The following is a 23,388-nucleotide window of genomic DNA, read 5'->3' as shown; positions in this document are numbered from 1 at the left end:
TAACGTTCTGATACACTTATTGAATCTGTTTCCCCAGGATATGCTGTTCTATTAATATTTACCTTTATCAACACGAACAACAACTCTGCTAGGAGAATGTTATCAATGAAAATCAACGAGAAATCTCCTACGCAGTGGCGAATGCCAAGGGAAGTAACTGAAAAATCGAGTTATCTCAATCGGACTGGCTCGGTCTTTTACATAGGTTCCCATTGTGAAGAATTTTTTTACTGGTTATTAAACCTTAGACGACGCTGTTCCAGCATCGTCAAAAACCTTGTGTAGACAATAGAGGTCGCAGTTTTCATCCAATCTTTATGAAATTTGGTCAAAATGTTTATCTTGATAAAATCTGGGTTGGGGTTGTATTTGGGTCATCTGGGGTCAAAAACTAGGTCACTAGGTCAAAAACTAGGTCAAATAATAGAAAAACCTTGTGTAGACAGTAGAGGTCAGCATTCATTCATTCCGCTTCCGGTCACCATCATGCACATTTTTAGCTCACCTGAGCACAACGTGCTCATGGTGAGCTTTTGTGATCGCCTTTTGTCCTTCGTGCGTTGTCCGTTGTGCAACGTCAACATTTGCCTTGTTTACTCTCTAGAGGCCACATTTATTGTCCAATCTTCATGAAATTTGGTCAGAAGATTGGTCTCAATGACTTCTTGGATGAGTTCGAAAATGGTAACGTTTGCTTGAAAAACATGCCTGCCAAGTGGCGGAGCATTTTTTCTTATATGGCTATATATGGCTATATTAGTAAAATCTTGTTAACTCTCTAGAGGCCACATTTATTGTCTGATCTTCATGAAACTTGGTCAGAAAATTCATCCCAATAATATCTTTGACGAGTTAGAAAATGATGCCGGTTGGTTGAAAAACATGGTCGCCAGGGGGCGGGGCATTTTTCCTTATATAGCTATAGTAAAGCCTTGTTAAAACTCTAGAGGCCACATTTATTGTCCAATCTTGATGAAATTCGGTCAGAAGATTGGTTTCAGTGATATCTTGGATGAGTTCAAAAATGGTAATGTTTGCTTGAAAAACATGGATGCAAAGGGGCGGGGCATTTTTCCTTATGGCTATATATGGCTATAGTAAAATCTTTTTAACTCTCTAGAGGCCACATTTATTGTCCGATCTTCATGAAACTTGGTCAGAAGATTCATCCAAATAATATCTTGGATGAGTTTGAAAATGATGTTGGTTGGTTGAAAAACATGGCCACCAGGGGGCGGGGCATTTTTCCTTATATGGCTATAGTAAAACCTTGTTAACACTCTAGAGGCCACATTTATTTTCCGATCTTCATGAAACTTGGTCAGGAGATTTGTCCCAATAATATCTTGTAATCTCAGGTGAGGGACTTTGGGCGTTTCAGGCCCTCTTGTTTTTTAGCTCACCTGATTGCTCAGGTGAGCTTTTCTGACCGGTCTTTGTCCGTCGTATGTCCGTCCGACCGTCCGTCTGTCCGTTCGTAAACATTTTCTCGTAAACACTCTAGAGGCCATATTTCTTGTCCCATCTTCATGAAACTTGGTCATAAGCTTTGCCCCAATGAAATCTCGGCCGAGTTTGAAACTGGGTTGTGCCAGGTCAAAAACTAGGTCACTAGGTAAAAAACAAACAAACTTGTAAACACTGTAGAAGTCACATTTTATGTTCAATCTTCATGCAACTTTGTCAAAATGTTTGTCTTAATGATATCTTGATTGAGTTCAAAAGTGGTTCTTGTGTGTTGAAAAACATGGCCGCCAGTAGGAGGGGCAGTTTTCATAATTTGGCTATAGAGAAACCTTGTAAACACTCTAGAAGTCACAATTTTTGCCCAATCATCATGAAAGCTGGTCAAAACATTGGTTTTATTGATTTCTTGGACGAGTTCGAAAATGGTCCAGATCGGTGAAAAAACATGGCCGCCAGGGGGCGGGGCAGTTTTCTCTATATGTATATTGTGAAAACATGGGAACACTCGAGAAGTCACATTTTTGGTCCAATGTTCATGAAATTTGGCCAGAACATGTATTTTGGATATGACAGTTGAGTTCGAACATGGTTCGGATCAATAAAAAAGCATGGCCGCTAGGGGGGGGGGGACATTTTCCTTATATTTATATAGTAATAACATCTTTTTAACACTATATATTTTATCATGTCAAGGGAAGTAACTGCAAATGAAAAATTATGTTGAATTGACAGAGTTGTCTCCCTTTTTAAAATGTTTGTTTTAAGCACAAGAAGATTAAGTGGAATTAATTATAAATGAAAGTTTTACATTCTGGAAGATAGCAAACTTTTGAATATGTTTTTTATTGTTTGATGATTCTGTACAATATGGCATTCTTTTGTCAAACAATTAAAGCGAGACGATACGATTTTTATATGTGTTAAATTGTAATATATTGATAAATACATGTTACAATAACACAAAATAGGCAAGTTTTGAAGACAAATTTCATAAAATGCAGCAAAGACAAATTTGCGCCCCGAGCTGATGGTTACGAAGATATTTCGCACATATTTTCCTACAATAACCGATGAATTCGTCTTTTTATTAGGATCGGAGTTAGTGTTCGTGTGTCGAATGAATAGACATCGCTGCAGGAATTTAAAAACAACCATTAAACTAAATTAAGATTCACATCGTACATGCATGATATACATTCTGGCGAATTATACTCTACAGACATTTTTGATTTCAGAATTAAATATCTCGCTTATTTCGCATTTTTTTACTCATTTTCTTCTTAAGTTATGTTTTAAATTATATTGAAATGTATGACCTTGTTAACACTCTAGAGGTCACATTTATTTTCCGATCATCATGAAACTTGGTCTGAAGATTTTTCCCAATGATATCTTGGATGAGTTCGAAAATGGTTTTTGTTGCTTTAAAAACATGGCCACCAGGGACGGGGAATTTTTCCTTATATGGCTATATATGGCTTAAGTAAAACCGTGTTAACTCACTAGAGGCCACATTTATTGTCCAATCTTCATGAAATTTGGTCAAAAGATTTGTCTCAATGATATCTTGGATGAGTTTGAAAATAATTATGTTTGCTTGAAAAACATGGCTTCCAATGGGGTGGGGCATTTTTCCTTATATGGCTATAGTAAAATCTTGTTAACACTCTAGTTTTATTTAATTCAGTTGCCCAATCTTCATGAAATTTGGTCAGAACATTTGTGTCCTGTGTAGTAAAGTTTGGTTTTATTATTTATGTCAGTATTATGTACCATTAACTGTTTTATTTAATTTTTTATAACAAAGAATTTTTATAATTAACAACTGTTTTAGTCATTATTACTTATTGTAAGCCTATCAACTAAGAGAAAGCTGAAATGAAGACAACATGTACACAATTTTGCAGTATCTATCTCCATTGTTTAACCTGCTGAGTCTTATTTCCCAATCTATTTTTAACTCTGCTCTAGAATTTGTTAGACCTCAGATATTGATCATTGCAGTGTGTAACTATTTACCTCTCAGCTTACTGACCCTCTCACTTTGCTGTATGCCAGATGTTAATATCAGTGGTAAGTAATAAAAGCTGGTTGAACTGTTTGATATATCTTAAGCTCACCTGATTGCTCAGGTGAGCTTTTGTGACCGGTCTTTGTCCGTCGTATGTCCGTCCGTCCGTCCGTAAACATTTGCTGGTAAACACTCTAGAGGCCACATTTCTTGTCCCTTGTCCCATCTTCATGAAACTTGGTCAGAAGCTTTGTCCCAATGAAATCTCGGCTGAGTTCAAAACTGGGTTGTGCCGGGTCAAAAACTAGGTCACTAGGTCAATCAAAAGAAAAACCTTGTAAACACTGTAGAAGTCACATTTCATGCCCAATCTTCATGTAACTTTGTCAAAATGTTTGTCTTAATGATATCTTGCTTAAGTTCAAAAGTGGTTCCGATCCGTTGAAAAACATGGCCGCCAGTGGGCGGGGCAGTTTTCCTTATTTGGCCATAGAGAAACCTTGTTAACACTCTAGAAGTCACAATTTTTGCCCAATCATCATGAAAGTTGGTCAAAACATTAATTCAATTGATGTCTCGGACGAGTTTGAAAATGGTCGAGATCGGTGGAAAAACATGGCCGCCAGTGGGCGTTGCATTTTTCTCTATATGTATATAGTGGCAGTTTTTCCTATTTGGCTATAGAGAAACCTTGTTAACACTCTAGAAGTCACAATTTTTGCCCATTCATCATGAAAGTTGGTTTAAACATTGGTTTTATTGATATCTCGGACGAGTTTGAAAATGGTCGGGATTGGTGAAAAAACATGGCTGCCAGTGGGCGGGGCATTTTTCTATATATGTATATAGTTAAAACATGTGAACACAGTAGAAGTCACATTTTTGGCCCAATTTTCATGAAATTTGCTCAGAACATTTGTTTCCTTGATACGAGAATTGAGTTCAAAAATGGTTCCGGTCAGTTGAATAACATGGCTGCTGGGAGGGGAGCAGTTTTCTCATTATGCCCCCCCCCCCCCTCTCTGTTTCGAAGAAGAGGGGGTACATGTATATTGTTTTGCTCATGTTGGTCCGTTCGTCCACCAGATGGTTTCCGGATGATAACTCAAGAGTGCTTATGCCAAGGATCATGAAACTTCATAGGTACATTGATCATGACTTGCAGATGACTCCTATTGATTTTTAGGTCACTAGTTCAAAGGTCAAGGTCACTATGACCCGAAATAGTAAAATGGTAGATGATAACTCAAGAACACTTATGCCTAGGATCATGAAACTTTTTAGATACATTGATCATGTCTCGCAGATGACCCCATTGATTTTCAGGTCACTAGGTCAAAGGTCAAGGTCACGGTGACCCAAAGCAGTAAAATGGTTTCCGGATGATAACTCAAGAACCCTTATGCCTAGGATCATGAAACTTCAAAGCTACATTGATCATGACTCGAAGATAACCCCTATTGATTTACAGGTCACTAGGTCAAAGGTCAAGGTCACGATGACCCGAAATAGTAAAATGGTTTCCGGATGATAACTCAAGAACGCTTAGGCCTAGGATCATGAAACTTCATAGGTACATTGATCATAACTCGTAGATGACCCCTATTGATTTTCAGGTCACTAGGTCAAAGGTCAAGGTCACGGTGACCCGAAATAGTAAAATGGTTTCCAGAAGAAAACTCAAGAGCGCTTATGCCTAGGATCATGAAACTTCATTGGTACATTGATCATGACTTGAAGATGACCCCTATTGATTTTCAGGTCACTAGGTCAAAGGTCAAGGTCGGGGTGACCTGAAATAGTAAAATGGTTTCTTGGATGATAACTCAAGAACGCTTATGCCTAGGATCATGAAACTTCATAGGTACAATGATCATGACTCGCAGATGACCCCTATTGATTTTTAGGTCACTAGGTCAAAGGTCAAGGTCACGGTGACCTGAAATAGTAAAATGGTTTCTGGATGATAACTCAAGAACGCTTATGCCTAGGTTCATGAAACTTCATAGGTATATTGATCATGACTCGCAGATGACCCCTATTGATTATCAGGTCACTAGGTCAAAGGTCAAGGTTACAGTGCCAAATAACGTATTCACACAATGGCTGTCAAGGTCACGGTGACTCAACTTAGAAAAATGAATTCTGGATGATAACTCAAGAATGCTTACGCCTAGGATCATGAAACTTCATAGGTATATTGATCATGACTCGTAGATGAAATTATGATGAAACTTGACCAGGATTTTTGTCTGGACAATATCTAGGTCAAGTTTGACATTTGGTAAAGATTGAATTAACCGACTCCTCTCAGGTGAGCATACTAGGGCCATCTTGGCCCTCTTGTTTTGGTTTGTTTGCGTCACACTTTAACATTTGCCATAACTTTTGCAATATTAAAGATAGCAACTTCATATCTGGCATGCCTGTGTATCTCATGGAGCTGCACATTTTGAGTGGTGAAAGGTCAAGGTCATAGGTCAAATATATGAGGGGACAAATTGTTTCTCAAACACATCTTGTACAAAATGGTTCTTTGGGCTGTGCTTATTTTTATTTTTGTTAGAAGTACAAACTGCTAAAAATGTAAATGTTTAAGACGTTCCTCTTAATTCTGAGATCTTTTCTTTTCCATGAATTTCGTTGGTAGTAAATATATATTTTTTCATATGATACCATCAAAATAATTGGTGATTGTCACACCTGAGTACGTATAGTAGTCTATGTGAGCTATTGTTATCATCCAATGTCCTTTGTCATGCGGTGTGCGTCGTCAACTTTCAGCTCTTTATAACTCGAGAGGTCACATTTCTAATCAAATCGTGATGAAACTTAGTCAGTTTCATCTGGACGATATCTAGGCCGAATCTGTGTTACGTGCGTCTAAAAACTGTCTTAGAAGGTCAAATCTTAGAAAAAACTCTGTTAAGGTGTTACCACTTAGTAGGCCATAAAAATATGACTCGATATAGATAAAACTTTGACCGAATGTTAACCTTGAAATATATAGGCCAAATAAGAATCGGGTCACGTGCGTCCAAAAATTAGGTCGCCAGTTCTAATCTAAGAAAGACAACCTTGTTACTACTGTACGGGCAACATTAATGATTCAATCGTGCTTAAACTTTATGGTTATATTCGCAATATCAGTACATGTTTAAGTTCGAATGTGTCTCGTGCGTAAAATATAGGTATTTAGGTAAAATCTCAGCAATATCATTGCTACCATTTTTGAGGCCATATATGTAAGTCAATCACGGCGAAACTAAGTTAGAATGTTTATCTTTACAATATATAGACCGAGTTCAAATCTGGGTCATTTACGTTTATAAACTCGGTCTCTTGGTGAACAATTAACAAAGATATTGTGGTCAATGCAGAGGGAACATTAATGTTCAATCTTGGTGAAACTTGGGCAGAATGTTTCTCATGAAATATCAAGGCCAAGTTTGAATCTGGGTCACGTTCGTGTAGAAACATGATTACCAGATTAAATAATCTTACCAATATAGGGGCATTATGCCACAAGCTTGATGAAACTTGGGGCATAATGTTGGTCCAAAATATTAAACAATTTCTCACTTCAGGGCAACATTTATGATTCAGTCTTGATGCAACGTGGTGTGAATGTTTGTTTTGACAAAATGAAGTCCATGTTTGAATCTTAGTTAAGTAGGTTCAAAAACTATATCAGAATTTAAAACTTCAATAATAGGTGTCCGTTATTCAGGTGAACACATTATAGGCCATCATGGTCCTCTTTCATGTACTATGGATGAATTACTAATTGATATATTTACTGACAAAAATAAATCTTTTTAAACATATATTCGCTTTGATTGAGTACATTTTGTTAAACAAACCACTTATGTTACAGAACCAACCAGATTTGTGTCACGAACGTGACTTAAAATACCCCGCACCGCTTTGTTACAGGCATGGCAGCTATGCCTATTGCTACTATTAATGATACATATTAAAAAGGTTATAGATGGATCCCTGTGAGTAAACAATGTATCATGCGCATCTACACTTCATGGACACATTTCAAGTTTCAATTAATTTGATTGATAACTGAGAAAATTGGAAGTTAATTGCTCCTGAAACGTAGAACATTTAATGCTTATGCCATAAAATGGCCAGGTGAAATGGTAAATAACTACAATTTTTGGATCTCTTGGTATGAAATAATGTCTTGCAAAATTCTCTTCATGGCGGTCATTATATGTTTCAAGGTTAAATTTAATTGCTTGAGAAATAAAGAAGTAGTTTGCTCCACAAACAAAACTTTTAATACGGGAAGACCGACAATTCCAACAAACAATTGGACAAATCGACCTCTTAAGTTACTTCAATATACTCCCAGAGAACATAACTTCTTAAACAGTTGATCCCATTCTTAAACGTACATATTAAGAAATTTACCATTGACGTTAAAGGTGCAGAGCACACAACTTAAGGCAGTCCTCAGCACTTTCGGGCAACTTTTTGCAACTAGCAGGCTAGCTAAACTCTATGTGAAATTCGAAGTATAGCTCATAGTCATAAGACCCTTTTTGTTAACCCTCAATCATCTTTACAGAGACTTTCAAATCCATTTACTGCACTATCAACTGTAACTTGTCACAGACAAAGCAAAATGACCGACGCCGAATGACATAATAAAATTATTTTGTAGAAAGTTGATAAAAATACCCATTGGGCGCGGTCAGTTTTGACTACATGGGCATGGTTTAAAGAAACTTCGTCGAGGACTATTGGATAATGTTAAAATCAATTTGTATTCTGTGGTTGCGGAGCAATGGTATGTCTGGTGTATGGTCATTTTAGCTCGGCTGTTTTCGGAGAAAACCCGAGGTATTGTCATAGCCAGCTCGTCGTCCGCCGTCTGCCGTCCGCGTCGTGCTAAAACCTTTACATTTTGCTCTAAAATCAAAGTGCTTCCACCTACAACTTTGAAACATAATATGTAGATGCACCTTGATAAGTTCTACACGCCACACCCATTTTTGGGTCACTAGGTCAAAGGTCAAATTCACTGTGACCTCTAAAAAATAATCTGACAAGCTTTCATTTATTCAAAACTGCACCCGAAGCCGAGCGTTGGCACCCGTTATGTGGTGCTCTTGTTGACCCTATGGTCATGTTTTAAACAAAGATTGTCCAAGACCAAAATGCGATGTTACTTACCAGATAGTAATTATCTTGCCTTGTGGTATTACACAAAACAACAACAGCATTTCATGGTATTATATAGAATTCTTTGTTACCTTGTGACACCCAGGGCAAGACCGGTGCTCAACCCAGGGTCGTAATGTAACACAACTTTTTAGAGGAGTACTTTAATAAAAACCTGTGAACCAATTGAATGGAGATCGCCTTTGTGTATGCGGACTGAAATACAGTCAGTCTGAAAGACGTCCATGTTGACTCCGGCGTCATTCCCACCTCCTACTACAGAGGGGGTAATCACTTGATAGTCAAGATGGCGACGTCCATGCCGAGGCAATTTTTTTCGCCGTTTTATACCCTTTATTACTTTTGTTTATTTTTTTAAATGACGCTCACTTTCCAGCCATATCAGTAAAAAGGTGATTAGCGTTTATTTCGTATTTAAATTCGCTTTATATCTCGACTTTACTCCCCGCAAATTTTCCTAGTGGAGCCCTAATTAGGTCATCCCGCTAAGAAATTACGCAGCGAGTAAAGTCGAGATATAGAGCGAATATTACTATGAAATAAAAGCCAGTCACTTTCTTCCTAATATGGCTGGAAAGTGAGCGGAATTAAAAAAAAACAAGTAATAAAGGGTATGAAACGACGAAAAATACCTGCCTCGGCATGGAGGTCACCATCTTGTTTGTCACGTGATTATCCCCTCTGAATATATGAACAGGGAGTAGAAACCAATATCTTTGTAAAAAGGTCATACTAAGCACATGGAAAACGTGTAAAGTAAAATCCCATGCGGGGAGCTGAATACAAAGCTACAGGAGGGGCGAGTCAAACGGTCGACAATACGATTTTAACTGTTGATACCGTTGTGTTTTTTCAAATATTTTATAAAACAAAACATTCGGAGCGACGAGAATCTAAACATGATTTCTTGAGCATTATGTCAATTATCACAAATCTTAATAAAGGTCAAAATGGTGTTTTAAGTAACATTTGAAGTGTCTTTTCCAAACGAAAGCAATAACATACTTCCTTTAAATAAACATGCATTAACATATTTAAATTATCAAGAATCAAATTAATTGAACGTAACACTTCACAACCATCCTTATCACTTTAAGAATTGAATTAACAATACATACTAACCACTTTTCATCTTATACATACTTTTTTTAAACAACAGTATATGATGTTATATTATTCATTTACAAACACACATTATGGCATAGAGAGCATTTTTCGGTTTCAGGTGTTGCCGGTTTCCTTAGAATGTTATTCATTCAATTGCCTGTATGGAATATGGACGTGACGTGTGCTTTGTCTTTTTTACTTACAGAAATTATATGATTATTGTGACTGATAATACTTCACCCAGTGGCTTTATAGGCCTACCACTATGCATTTTGTAGTCATATTGCGATTTCTGCAGCCGCTTGTCATTCTGCTCTCGAACATCATCTTCGCTGATACTAACTTTCAAGGGTGCGGCTGTGATAGGTGAAATCTTATCCAATTTATAAGTGATCGGCGATCAAGCAGTCCCTTGCTAGTATCGTGTCTTTTCACAATGTGATTTTTATGTCCTCGGATCGAATGATTAGGGGTATATTGTTTTTGGCCTGTCTTTCTGTCAGTAATCCATTAATTAATTCATTCATTGTATGTGTGTCCCAAAACTTTAACCTTGGTCATAACTTTTGCAATATTGAAGATATCAACTTGATATTTGTGTATCTCATGGATCTGCACATTTTGAGTGGTGAAAGGTCAAGGTCATCCTTCAAGGTCAAAGGTCAAATATATGGCGTCAAAGCGGCTCAATAGGGGCATTGTGTTTCTGACAAACGCATCTCTTGTTAAGTCTTTAATTATCGTTCAGTTTGTCCAATCGCCTGAATGCAACGTGGGCTGGTTGTTGTATGTCTTCTAATAGTTCATCAATGTAACTCATACAGTTAAACGGGCGTATTTTGTTCCAACTAGGCACTCTTATTAAACAATATTAAAATGCAAAATTCATATGAATGTTTTAAGATATGTTTAGATTACCGGTTTTGGAAAACAAATACGTTTGATGAACACCAACTTCAAACTTTGTGTTGTACTAAGTTCATGCATGCACTTTATAAATCATAAATCATTTAATTTAATTCAATTTAGCTCTGTAACATCGCAATCTCATATAATACGGAATATATAGGCCATTCGCTTAAAAATGTGTTTATCAAGAAGTGAATTTGGTACTTCGTGTGCTGTTGCTATATTTGAAATTGCGCTTATCTTCCTGGCATAGCTTTACAGGGACCTTTTCACGTTTTGGTAAATTGACAAAACTGAAAAAAATGTTTTAGATTTGAAAATGTTCGTTGTAGTTATGATATTGGTGAGAAAACAGTAAAACTGATCATTTCCTATGCTCTAAAATATCTTATATATGCATCTTTTGACGATATAAAAACCTTAACATTATGAAGCGTTACAAACGCGATTGAATAATTTGAAGTTTTGCTGTTATCGTTACACTTGTGACATTACGAAGATTGCTTATATAAGGTACAACATACACCACTATTTTTACATGAGCACGGATGGCCGAGTTGTTTAAAGCGAGATTATACGATTTCTATGTGTTAAATTGTAATATATTAATACAAATATGTTACAATGACACAATATATGCAAGACAAAAATATACATTGAAGACGAATTTTATAAAATTCAACAAAGACAAATCAGCGCCCCAAGCTGATTGTGACGAAGATATTTCGTACATATTTTCCTACTATAACCGAAGCATTCGTCTTTTTATTAGGATCAGAGTTAGTGTTCGTGTGTCGTATGAATATATATCGCAATCTCTTGCACGACGGTTACATTACATTCACCTCTGTGTTGGGCTCAGAACGGCATTCTATACATAGATGGTGACGTCACTACGTTATTGCAGTAAGACCGGTGTGTACACAATGCTCAGAACGGACTATTGTTATGAAAGCATCTCATTTATGTCATGATCATACCAAGCGTTCATCATTGAGGTTACAGTTTACTAAACAATCTCTTGCACGACGGTTACATTTCATTCACTGCATTAAAGAAAACCATCTCATACCATGATATCTTATATCAGTCTTAATTCATTATTATAAAATTGATATGGTTTTTTGTTGTTAAGAAACCAACATACATACACACGTCGAAGCAATTCTTAACGTCACTCAATAAACATGTTCAATTAATTACATATGTAAAGTGCGTGGAATGATTCCATCTGCGTAAATGGGCAATAAAATAGTTCCAAAGAGTTGCAATAAAACTCGCAAGTATTTGCACGATTTATCGTACATTTAAAAGTCATATTTCTTAATTTAATGCATGCGATCTTAAATATCCAATCAAATATACATTGAATGCGTTTGTTCGGGTTTAGCTATTTATAGACTAAATGGCGTGCTGAGCCTTTCGCATTGTTGTATGTGAGAGCAAGGAACAACAACTCTGCGTGGAGATTTATATATCGTTGCAGGAATTTTAAATGAACCGTTATACTGAATTTAGATTCACATCGTACATGCATGATATACATGCTGGCGAATTCGACTGTACAGACATTTTCGATTTCAGAATTAAATATCTGGCTTATTTCGCATTTTTCGACACATGTTCTTCTTAACTTTTATTTAAATTTATATTGAAATACATGTATAATAAGTTTTTTTTACACATTTTATATACATTCATAAATATTTGACAAAATCGTATAATCTCGCTTTTAGTGGTAGACTAGCTTCAAGGGTTAGTGGTTCGAGCCGAGATGAGTATTATTTTTTATGCCCCCGGATCGAATGATCGGGGGTATTTGTTTTTGGCCTGTCTGTCTGTCATTCTGTCCCAAAACTTTAAGATTGGTTAAACTTTAACTTATAACTTTTGCAATATTGAAGATAGCAACTTGATATTTGGCATGCATGTGTATCTCACGGAGCTGCACATTTTGAGTGTTGAAAGGTCAAGGTCATCCTTCAAGGTCAAATGTCAAATATATGGCTTCAAAGCGGCGCAGTTGGGGGCATTGTGTTTCTGACAAACACATCTCTTGTTTCTTTCTTTAATTTTATTCTTTTTTTTTCACTGAAGCTACTTATATTTATCAATATAACGCATTTAACGACAAACTTCAATACAATATTCAAAAAATCTGTGAAAAAATCCCTTTTACATTTGCTTGTTAAACAATTGATCGACATTGATAAAGCTGTTAAAGCACCGCTTAGTAAATAAAGTAATGCTGATGTATTTCACATTGCCATAAGCAGCATGAAAAACTGTCGTTTATGCACTAGTTGAAATTATTAAGAAAAGGTGTTTGCAAAAGAAATTTGAAGAAAAGCACCACATACGGATGTGTTTACATCCATTGACGTTCAATTGTGAACCCCACAAAGTGATGTGATCCAGCACCCTGTATTATGTTTCCAAGTGCGACAGCTGATGATTTAAAACGCAAATGCAGTATCATATGATTAGTCAATTTTTAATACATTGGAATCCCAGCGATCGTAAACACTATTTACTCCACATTTTAACTCTGTAACCTGACTCTTTGCACGACCGACACAAAACTGTGTATAAGTAAGTATGAATACGTTATATAGTGCGCGATTATGACAATAAACCACTTGATTAATTCAATAATATAATTGACTTTATATTTGGTATATGTTAAATTACACATACCTGCCTGCACTTGGTCTTAAAAGATGCTGAATCGATCTGTATCTTTTATGTATTGTGATGATGTTTTTAGTTTTAAATAAAATAGTTTTGGCATAGTTTCAAAATTCGCAAAGTAGTTGTATGAATTAATCTCTCCTACTGCATGGAAATATTAATAACGTTTAAAAAGCGAAAAAAAAATGAAAGAAACAAGCATTACTGGCTTATGTAGATCTACATTTAAAACGATGGCTTTGACTATTATTTGCGTATCTACTCTCTAAAGATACTGTCATTTATCGACATCAAGCGGGTTTAGAATACAAACATACATTTTGACAGGCCACAATAATATGCAATTAGAATTTATAAGTTTTAAGATAACTTTTTTTTTTATTTTATCCATATTCGTTTCAATGTTTCAAATGCAAATATTTCGATAAGTATGAGTTTATCTACAAAATTTTCTATTATTTAACAGTTTCAGCATCCTTAATTACTTTTATCAGGTAGTTACTTTAATTTTACCGATTTCGATTTGATGCAGACATAGATTATAGTTATATTGAGCCTGCACTGTGTCTTTAATAAAAGCGCTGAAGGCACTGAAGTGTTCGCTATTGCATAATCTTAGACGCACTGCAGTTTTCAAAATTATGTTATAGCTTTTTATATCGCAAGTTTGAAATGAACACAACCCATTCACATTTATAAAGAGTGTGTCTTAAAGCACAGGTCGAGATGTGTGTGCACTGTTTATCCTTATATTTATGTTATAGAGATAACTTAGACAAAACAAGCCTATAATCATGCACATGTTGTGTTATGTGTATCTAATACTGTATCTATGTTCTTTAAATTATTGAGCAACAATTTTGCCAACATGACAGACTTTTAATGCAGCATTACGCCCCGTTTTCCCTGAAAGCAGCCACTATGTACAGATTTCAATGATAAGCTGGTATAAATGTCGTTGCACAAGCTGTTATAAACACTAGACTGGCCAATATCGTTGAACAAGCTCTTAAACCTTATACATGCTGTCTGCTACTGTTAACATGCAGTGGGTATCTTTACTAGCTGCAGTTGTCGTCCCTAGCGTAGTTAAAGCATACTTATTTTTTTTAAAACTGCATATCTACTTTAGCGTGAGCTAACGCTCACACTAAAAACTAGAAATAAACTTTATTTTATGCGAAGATACCTTTTTATACTAGAGCTACAAGTTGTCTCCCTGCTTTTACTATCATCTAGGTATACAGGGTTCAGGATCAACGCGGTTCACAGGGATTTACACACCGGCTGGACAGAGTGTAAAAACACCGTTAGAACTTTATTTTTGCAAATATCTGAAGTTATTGAAATTTATTTACAAAATATGTAGTGCATAAAAGTTTTTTTTTTGGCAGTTTGTGCCGATATCTTAAGATTTAAAAATAAATCATGGAAAACGTTTGGAATCGGTGCTAAAATTTCACGTTGCCTGCAGAATAACCGCGTACATGAATGTTTTACATATCGAACGTATGTCCAAGAACACAGGCTTAATAAATAAAGTCATTCTGATGTATTTTACATAGCCATAAGCAGCTTAAAACACTGTCTTTTATGCACTAGTTGAAATTCTTGTGAAACAAATGTTTAGAAAAATTATTTAAAAAAAGCACTACTCACCGGTGTTTTTACATCCTTGAAGGTTTAATTATTACCCTACAAAGTCACGTGATCCTGCAACCTGTATATTGCCTGTTTATCATTCTCGAATGCTGAAATTGCAAATAACGTATTGACCTTTTCTATAAATAACTTCCTGGTTTCCCGCCTATGACTTACTAATATTGATCTATTTTCCAGACAAGTCATTTATAAAAAGACACCGCTTCGCAGTTAGACTGCAAATATCTTTGAGCGTTGGACGAGTGAGGTATTTTATATCTGGAAATGTCTTTTTTAAATATGTTTGAATAGGTCTAACGTTATTTAAGTACGTACATGTAACTTGGTATAAGAACTATATACTTAAATTAATGTAACATGAAAATATACTATTTTGGATATATTAATGGTAATTCTTTTTTATTTCAGTATTTAGAAGTGAAGGATGAGCGTCATTCATCGAATGGTTTATTACGAAGAGAAGAAATTTACCCTGGGCTTTTTAATACTTAAGATACTTTTATTGTTGAGGATAACTGTTTACAACTTTGGATACAAAAGTTAACCATGCATGCAAACACGAGTCTACTTAATGTCAATATTCTCATGTTTGCGGGGACGGCTTGGTTTGTTTTCCATTATAGGTACCTATGTTTTTATTTTTCTGCAACTAAGCTAAACATTAATATAATAGAACTTTTTTTTTAAAGATATTCTTTTTTTTTAAATTCATGTGTAATAATCGGACTTAAAACAAGTGCGCACTTACTGTAAATAGCTTGGCTCAGGCGCTGTTGTATGACTATTTTCTTTAACATATATTTTAGTCGTTGCAAGAATAAAATAAAATAAATGCATTTGAAGAGGTTTGAAAAAAATAATGTCCAGCTATATTGTATCGTGTACACACAACGCAAACAAACGCATAAAGCTTAGCCAAATAATTGTGTACTATGATCATATAAATATGCTGGTCTGTACAGATTTTAAGAGCTCCTCAAATTAAATTTTAACGTAAGTAATTGTCACATAAGTCACATGACTAAGAATAATTAAATAATATACATATTGTTTATACTTTCAGCACGTTTGAGAACCATGACATTCTAGTGACTTCTGCGAAACACCCTACGTCTTTGGGAGTTTTAGTGGGGGACTATGATTTTGCCGAGGTAAATATAACTTCAAATGCATAATAAATTAGGGAATATCGCTCCTAGAAATTGTAGATATCATGAACGACTCTATATTACATTTATAATCTTATGATTTTTTAACTTATAAACAGCTAAAAATTAATTTAGTTGGATCATGATATGGAGAAGACTTCCGTGTTGTTTTTATTGTTGTTGTTATTGTTAAAAATGATTAAGTTTACATTGCAGTTGCATAATTACAAACCTAGTATAAAATGAAAAATAAAAAGTTGCAATCTAGAATAATCCATATGATCCGCCTTTGTAATAAAAGCCTATATCGGTCAAGTAAACAAATTGTTGTGTATTGATATGAACCTTGGGATTCCAAAGATGATGATACAGGTCGCATTACACTTAAGTTAGGCCTTGTTTACATTATGATATGTAACCTTGACGTATACTAACTATTTATTTGACATTTGCACTTTAACATGTTGAAATGTTCACTTACGTCGAAACACTGTACAACAGCACGTATATATTATTTATGCTTGAACAGGCTATCACCGCGACAAGTAATTGCAAAATGAATCACAAAGATTATAAGTATACATGCTCATATGAGCCTTTCACACAAATAAAACGCATACACCTTTGAATAAACTCACACAGTCGGTAGACTGCGGTGTTACAGATTTTTTGGACGCTTGTTTTGCTTACAGGTGATTTATAAATGTCACACTGATTAAGTGACAAGCCGTGTTTATTGGGGATATCACATCATGCAAGATTGGAGGAGAGCGGAGGCGGGTACTAAGGAGGAGGGCCGCGAGAGACTATTGGTTGCTGTTGACTTACACAAACATAAGTCTGTTATTCAACGAAAACGTACTGCCTTTGGAACTGTCATGAAGCATGTTAAATATCAATTTAAAACAATAAAAATAACTTAATTATATTACATACAGTGAACATTTAAACATTCATTTTAATTCCAAAACATTACTTATTATTTTAACATGTAATTTCCATTACTTCTGTTTCTTGGTAAATTGTGCAAATATGCTTAACACAAACAGTTTCTTTTCCACAGCTTACACGCCCGTTTGAATAACAGATCAGCTTCATTAAAACGAGGAAATCGAAATTGACGTCGCGACCCTACCCAAGGAAAACTGTACCCGTTGAAGCTCTGCGATTCTTGCATATGTGGCGTGTTCTGAGACTTTTGGTACTAATTCGGCAAGCGTCATAATGAGAAAAACTCATTTAAAATGACGTCGCTAAACTTGCGCTTAATTTTGTTTAGATTGCCTAATGTTTTCTGTGATTTAACTGTTTAGCGTATTTAAGTAATATAAAAAATGGCACAGACTGGCCATGGAAGGAATTCATCTACATCTACATCGTACGTCGCTGCCGTCAAGCTTGACAATTATACGACGGGTGGTGAGAAGATAAGGTAAGAATGAGAAAAAAGTCAAGAGAGAAGAGTTGATAATGACGCTTGCCGAATTAGTACCAAAAGTCTCAGAACACGCCGCTATTATAATTAAACATTCATGATGCTTGTTTTATAAGTGTCCGACTTCAGTTGTGAGAGAAACTGACAATTTATTAAATGGAGTAATCAAATATTAGCCATTTTAATTCCGTATGCCAGCATACTGGCTTTTAATTTCAATGTCTAAGAGAATTTCTTATGCAATTACCTGCGTTGATTGCAATTGTGCGGTCTTTTGCAAGGTATAGCTATGCAATAGGCCGACTCGCAACTTAAGTTATCAAGTTATCAATCTATCTAGTTATCACCACAGCACTATACTCATATTAACTTCCTGGCTACTTCGAAAACAAAGCTAAGTTAAATGTAAGCATACATACCTACAGTAGATTTCTTCAATATTTTCAGCCTCCTCAAGATCTGTCCTATAGACGTCGGCCATCAATCTGCAAAGTGTTGTTAAACCTACACTCTTCAGAGCCTCGATGTCAACCTCTAACAGCTAGATGCCGAAGCGTTTGCCTTGAGTGTGAAATGCCTCTCACGTTGCGTTATCAAAGACTATTTGACAGGAGTTCGGGCGAAGAAGCGAAGAGAATGTATTCGAGTTGTAGGATTAATTTGCAATGTGCAAGACATTTCATGAGCTCACATACTAATGTGAGCCCTGTGGAAGCTACAGATTGTCTGGACAACACAGATGCACACTTCGTATTCAGATCGTATGTGTGGAAGCATAGACTCCCGACGCTTGTTTGCGACGTTAAAGAAATTAAAACTATCTCTCTTCTACCATTGAGTTCTGGATGGACAAATATTTTTGAAAAAAATATGCAAACTTATTTGAAAATAGCTGTTCAAGGCGCACTGATAATATCAATGTTCATAATTCGTTATATCGTTTTGTTTATGTTCGTTACAACAACCAGGTCACAAACAAGCGAAAAATACACATTAAAAGTAAGCACCAGCGTGGATCCCCACACGTGCATACTATATATTTGTCTTTCAGTATGTCGGAGTATAAGTTCTTTATTGGATATTATAACAACCGTTTGCTGCTCTTTCAATAGCTTCAAGTACAACCAGAAGTTGTTACCCAAATACGATACCGAAATTGGTCGTGACAATAAAATAACTTCTAAAATTGATACATACGGATGTGACATTTACAAACAATTATATGGACACAGCTCTGACTGTTCAATGATTGATGACATTTATGAAAAGTTACATTTACGGATATGGTTGCGACTTGATGCCTTTACTGAGTTTGATCACCACCTTCAGCCACAAGCTTGGGTAGCTCCTGTGTTGAGTCCGGTTAATCGAATAATCGACCGCCTTGCAAACCATGAGCGAGTTAACCCAAGAGAGAGCATGCGCCACGAATCGTTACGCCTATGCACATTCCGAACGTATCCTACTTCCGAAAAGCCATCTTGTGTCAAACTTGCTAAAGCAGGCTTCTATTACGCGAGTCAGGGAGACGAGGTCATCTGTTATTGCTGCGCCAAACGAATCAGTAACTGGAACGAGAGAGACGATCCTATGCGCGCTCACAGACTGGTATCACCAAGCTGCCCTTTCCTGTTACGCAATTCTGAGTTTAATGAACCAGTCACAGATGACGGCAACGCAAGCACTAATTCAGCCCTAACCAGACTCCTCAACTCTCTAGACAACCTAGACGAAGACACTGCATCCAATAACTCCGACCAGACACCCTCTGATGAACATGTAGAAAGACAAATCTCTCCGTCATCTAATACGGAAAATATTGAGCCAAGTGACCATGCCACCCAGTCTGGGGCATGTGGTACAGCCACTGACATTCTATCATTTAACAACACGGCTAAATTATCATCCAACAACATAGGCAAATCGTCCGAGGACTGCTACATGAGTCTTCCTGCACAGCCATACAAGAGATCAATACCCGCAGGAAACTTTGTCTTGGACAATGGACCTGCGACGTCCGTACTGGAGGCCGCCAGTAATTGCACCCCAAATTCCAATCATACACATTGTCAAACTGATGAAAACCGAAAATGTAAGCTGGCTAGTCTAGTACCAAACTTATATAAATTAGAAGCATAATTAAGTTAGAAATAAATGTTACTATTAGTCGTACCTGTTCGAAAAAAAAGTAATACGTGTCTTCGGTGTCGTGTCGGGATATGCATCGAAAGCCTATTTTGTGTTCTTTGGACATGGACATAGCCTTAGCCTATGTATTTCTTTGAAAATACACGTGTATACATGGACATAATGCATTGTAATCTCTTTTAATGTATTATTATCCCTAATATTTTTTATAAAACTTGATGAGAATACATTGATGATTGATGGAGTAAATTGTTTCGATTTGATATTTATTTTCAGGGAAATACAACACGTTTTTTAAAGGATTTAAATTACCCTGACTCAAAATTATCAATTTATCTGTATATCGCTCAATTGTTATTTACCAAGCAGACTATGTTTATATTAAATGTCATTGATAATTACCCTTGTTGTTGTTCGAGGTTGAATGGTTGATTGGTGACTTTGTAAAAAACCTTAATTTCTCGAAAAGAAATGTGTTTAAATAAAAATGTCTGTTATGCGGAATTGGTATTTAAAACATTATGTATCTAATAGCGTTATAAAAAATCCCTAATATATAGGAGCACCTGTAATGAAACGCCAAATGGTGAATGATAATAATAATAATAATTAAGTACATGTGTTAAACTTATTTAACAGATAATGCGATATCAATGCACTTTTTAAAGTTGCACGCTTTAAATATACGCTGTTATTTTTATTTTAGTATTGTGAGTAATACGTTTTTTACAGATGAAATTTAATGTACATCTAGATGGAATCATAATCTTTTATGGAATCACAAAGGTATAAGTTATTATTACCATGACTGTAAAAGAAATAAACATGAATATATGATATACAAAGACACAATATATAATACACTTCAAACGATTAAACGTGACCAAGTCTATCCATGTTTTTAATGCATTTATTAACATTTTTGCGTATTTAAGATCATAATTAGAGAATTGAAAGTTTCTGAAATAGTTGGATAACACATATTAGTTTATGTTCTATTTAGTATTTTGTTAAATTAGAATCGTGAAATTAAAACAAGAAATACTCATGCAGTATAAACGTTAAAAGCTAACCGGTAAATGTGATCAATATGATTAGGGTAAAGGATAAAATTAATGACTAAAAAGAAAAGAATTTATTATATAGTAATATTCATAATGTCATGTATTCTCTTCCGCAAATACTGTCTATTTGTTAATGCTACATTTGACTTTTATAATCTACACGGACATAGTCTATGAACATAAATTAAACCGCTATATATTATAAGAATGAAGACCCAGTAACCTTTTTATCCAATCATTTGAGGTAAGTGTGTACATTTGTGTGTAAACACACTGCATTAAAAACAGATGGACCATGTTAAATACGTTTCGTTATCAGTTTGGTACATATTTATGCAGACCTTCTTAAAAACGGAAGTGTTAACAACAGTGAAACAGACGACCATTACAATGTTAATTCCCTTTAACTGGCATTCGATGCATGTCATATGTTATGTTGAGTTCAAACGTTTTATTCAATGCAAATACATATGCTGCTATTTAAAATAAGATTTTAAAATGACATTGTATTTAAACAACTGGACTAATATTGAGGTTATTTATAATTAATTGTGGAATTAATGCATAATTTTAATATAATAAGTATCATGACTATTTAGGGTGTTACTTATCATTTGTGTTTGTCAGTGCAAATGAAAACTTTAAAACCATATCTTCTTAAACAACTTGTTGTTATGTGACATATTAAATACCAAATTGCAAATTTTACCGAGTATTTGAACACCTATTATTGTAACTTAATTACAAATTATCATTAAAAAATAAGGTAATATGAATACTTAATTCGTTTAATCCATTCACAACCGCTGGTTTATTAACTTCAGGGTCCGTATTTACAAATCCCCACAAGGGAAACGTATAAAAATTCACTCAATTATTTTAATTCTTAAATACTCTGGCAGGTTCAAATACATTTTATTTAATAGGTGTTAAAACTAAGCCAATATTGTTAATATGATTTTAATCTTCGCCTTTTGTAAGCAGAACACGAAGTTCACAGCGACAACCTGATCGGGAATTTTCTATAACATCTCCACGTATCATCAAATATCTATACATCCCATTTTTATTCATTAGGCCCGAGTCCTGAAAAGAATCTTCGCGCCGAACTTCTCAAAGAAAATCGCGCACTGAAAGCGCAATCCCTGTGCATGAAATGCCACAGGAACGAGGTATGCATCGCGTTCCTGCCGTGCGGTCACCTGGTTTCTTGTGAAGCGTGCAGCACAGAACCCAGTGCCCGGAAGTGCTTCTCATGCGACGCAGTCGTGAAGGCCAGAATCAAGGCGTTCATTGTGTGACAGTGTTGCTTGAATTATAATTTGACCCGACATGGTGTCAGTTCTATATTTTGAAGGTTTTTACAGTCTGTGATGTATGTGGTGCAAAAAAAGTATAATGTGCACAGTCGACAGTTGTGTTTTCAAATATGCCTTTGTTTCGTAAATGTAACATGTTACTGCGTTTAGATACATTGTGAGACAATTAATGCACGTCACATAATGCGGGTGTTCAATGTTAACAAAACATGTTAAGGAACAGCAGTCTGGCCCACTGAAGTGGTACAGCTTGTATTTTTGTCACTGTCGACCTGTCAATTTTGGTTATTTCAATCATCATTTTGAATACTTTGTAATGGAATAACATATATTTATGTAAACATGTATCGCTGTTATATTTTGTTATTTTAATATGGTACGGTCAGATCGCCAACAACGGAACACAAACTACTTTTTGTCATATTTTTTAATAAAAAAACGTCTTTGATTTTAACTCGAATTGCGTGAAACTGTTTTTCATACCTTTCTAACGTATTCAAAATTTATTAATTTAGCGCTGCTATCTCATTGTCGCATACAACGCTTGTAAGACTCTTGCAAATTGTGGTTTACCATCGACTGTTTGAATCTGTCGCACAAGCGTTACGGGATACAGAGCATTGTCGAAAAACATTGACATAAGAATGCTTTAAAGTAAGAACGCGGATAGAACCATACTGATCATGAAAAAAATACAAAAGTGCATTTTTGTCTCTTTGGATTTGTTTTGTCGGTATATTTGGCTGCAGGCATCATGACACACAGCAGTATTATGTCCTACACTCATTACCTTGTCCATGTACGTTTAAATACAAACATAGCATTCATCAACCGCCGACTAGCTGTATGTGATGTTTTGTTTCTACAGAGTTTGCTGATAGCTTTTGGATTCTGTGGTATGCAAACTTTATTATTAATGCCGCATTCTTACACATGTATTTGTGTTTTTGAAAATAAAATATGAACATTATTGTGTAAAACTCGCTTTGACAAAAACGCTCATACAAGGACAATACATTAACATACATTTGCGCTTCATTATCAAAAGCCTTTCGTTTACATTAATTTTGTGTTATTTTTTTTCTTATCTATTTTGTTATATACTCGTGAACATATTTGCCTAAATGAATTGAACATAAAAAATAAAAAGACTTAAAAATAGGAATTGTCGTTCTAAGCAATATTTCAAGGTTTATCTTCATTCTGAGGTTTTAACCAAAAATTTGGA

The 23,388-nt window shown here is 35.4% G+C and overlaps 1 protein-coding gene across 6 annotated transcripts in view; it reads left to right on the top strand.

Moving 5' to 3' along the window:
• LOC127834083 (uncharacterized) overlaps positions 1–23,130 on the top strand; it is a 44,926-nt gene extending 21,796 nt beyond the window's left edge. Inside the window, exons 2-8 of one of the 6 annotated variants that reach the window (XM_052359676.1) lie at positions 15,224–15,293; positions 15,455–15,669; positions 16,110–16,197; positions 16,887–17,032; positions 17,258–17,395; positions 18,077–19,721; positions 21,919–23,130. In XM_052359676.1, the coding sequence (XP_052215636.1) occupies positions 17,372–17,395; positions 18,077–19,721; positions 21,919–22,142 (1,893 nt within the window). In that variant the 5' untranslated portion in view covers positions 15,224–15,293; positions 15,455–15,669; positions 16,110–16,197; positions 16,887–17,032; positions 17,258–17,371 and the 3' untranslated portion in view covers positions 22,143–23,130. Of the gene's footprint in view, positions 1–15,223; positions 15,294–15,454; positions 15,670–16,109; positions 16,198–16,886; positions 19,722–21,918 lie in introns of all 6 variants that reach the window. The other 5 variants (XM_052359675.1, XM_052359673.1, XM_052359678.1 and 2 more) reach the window with 5 other exon arrangements.
• Positions 23,131–23,388: the final 258 nt, after the last annotated feature.

The sequence above is a fragment of the Dreissena polymorpha genome, chromosome 6 (genome assembly GCF_020536995.1).
Source record: "Dreissena polymorpha isolate Duluth1 chromosome 6, UMN_Dpol_1.0, whole genome shotgun sequence".
Taxonomy (NCBI): Eukaryota; Metazoa; Mollusca; class Bivalvia; order Myida; family Dreissenidae; genus Dreissena; species Dreissena polymorpha.
This window is presented reverse-complemented; position numbering and strand designations above follow the sequence as displayed.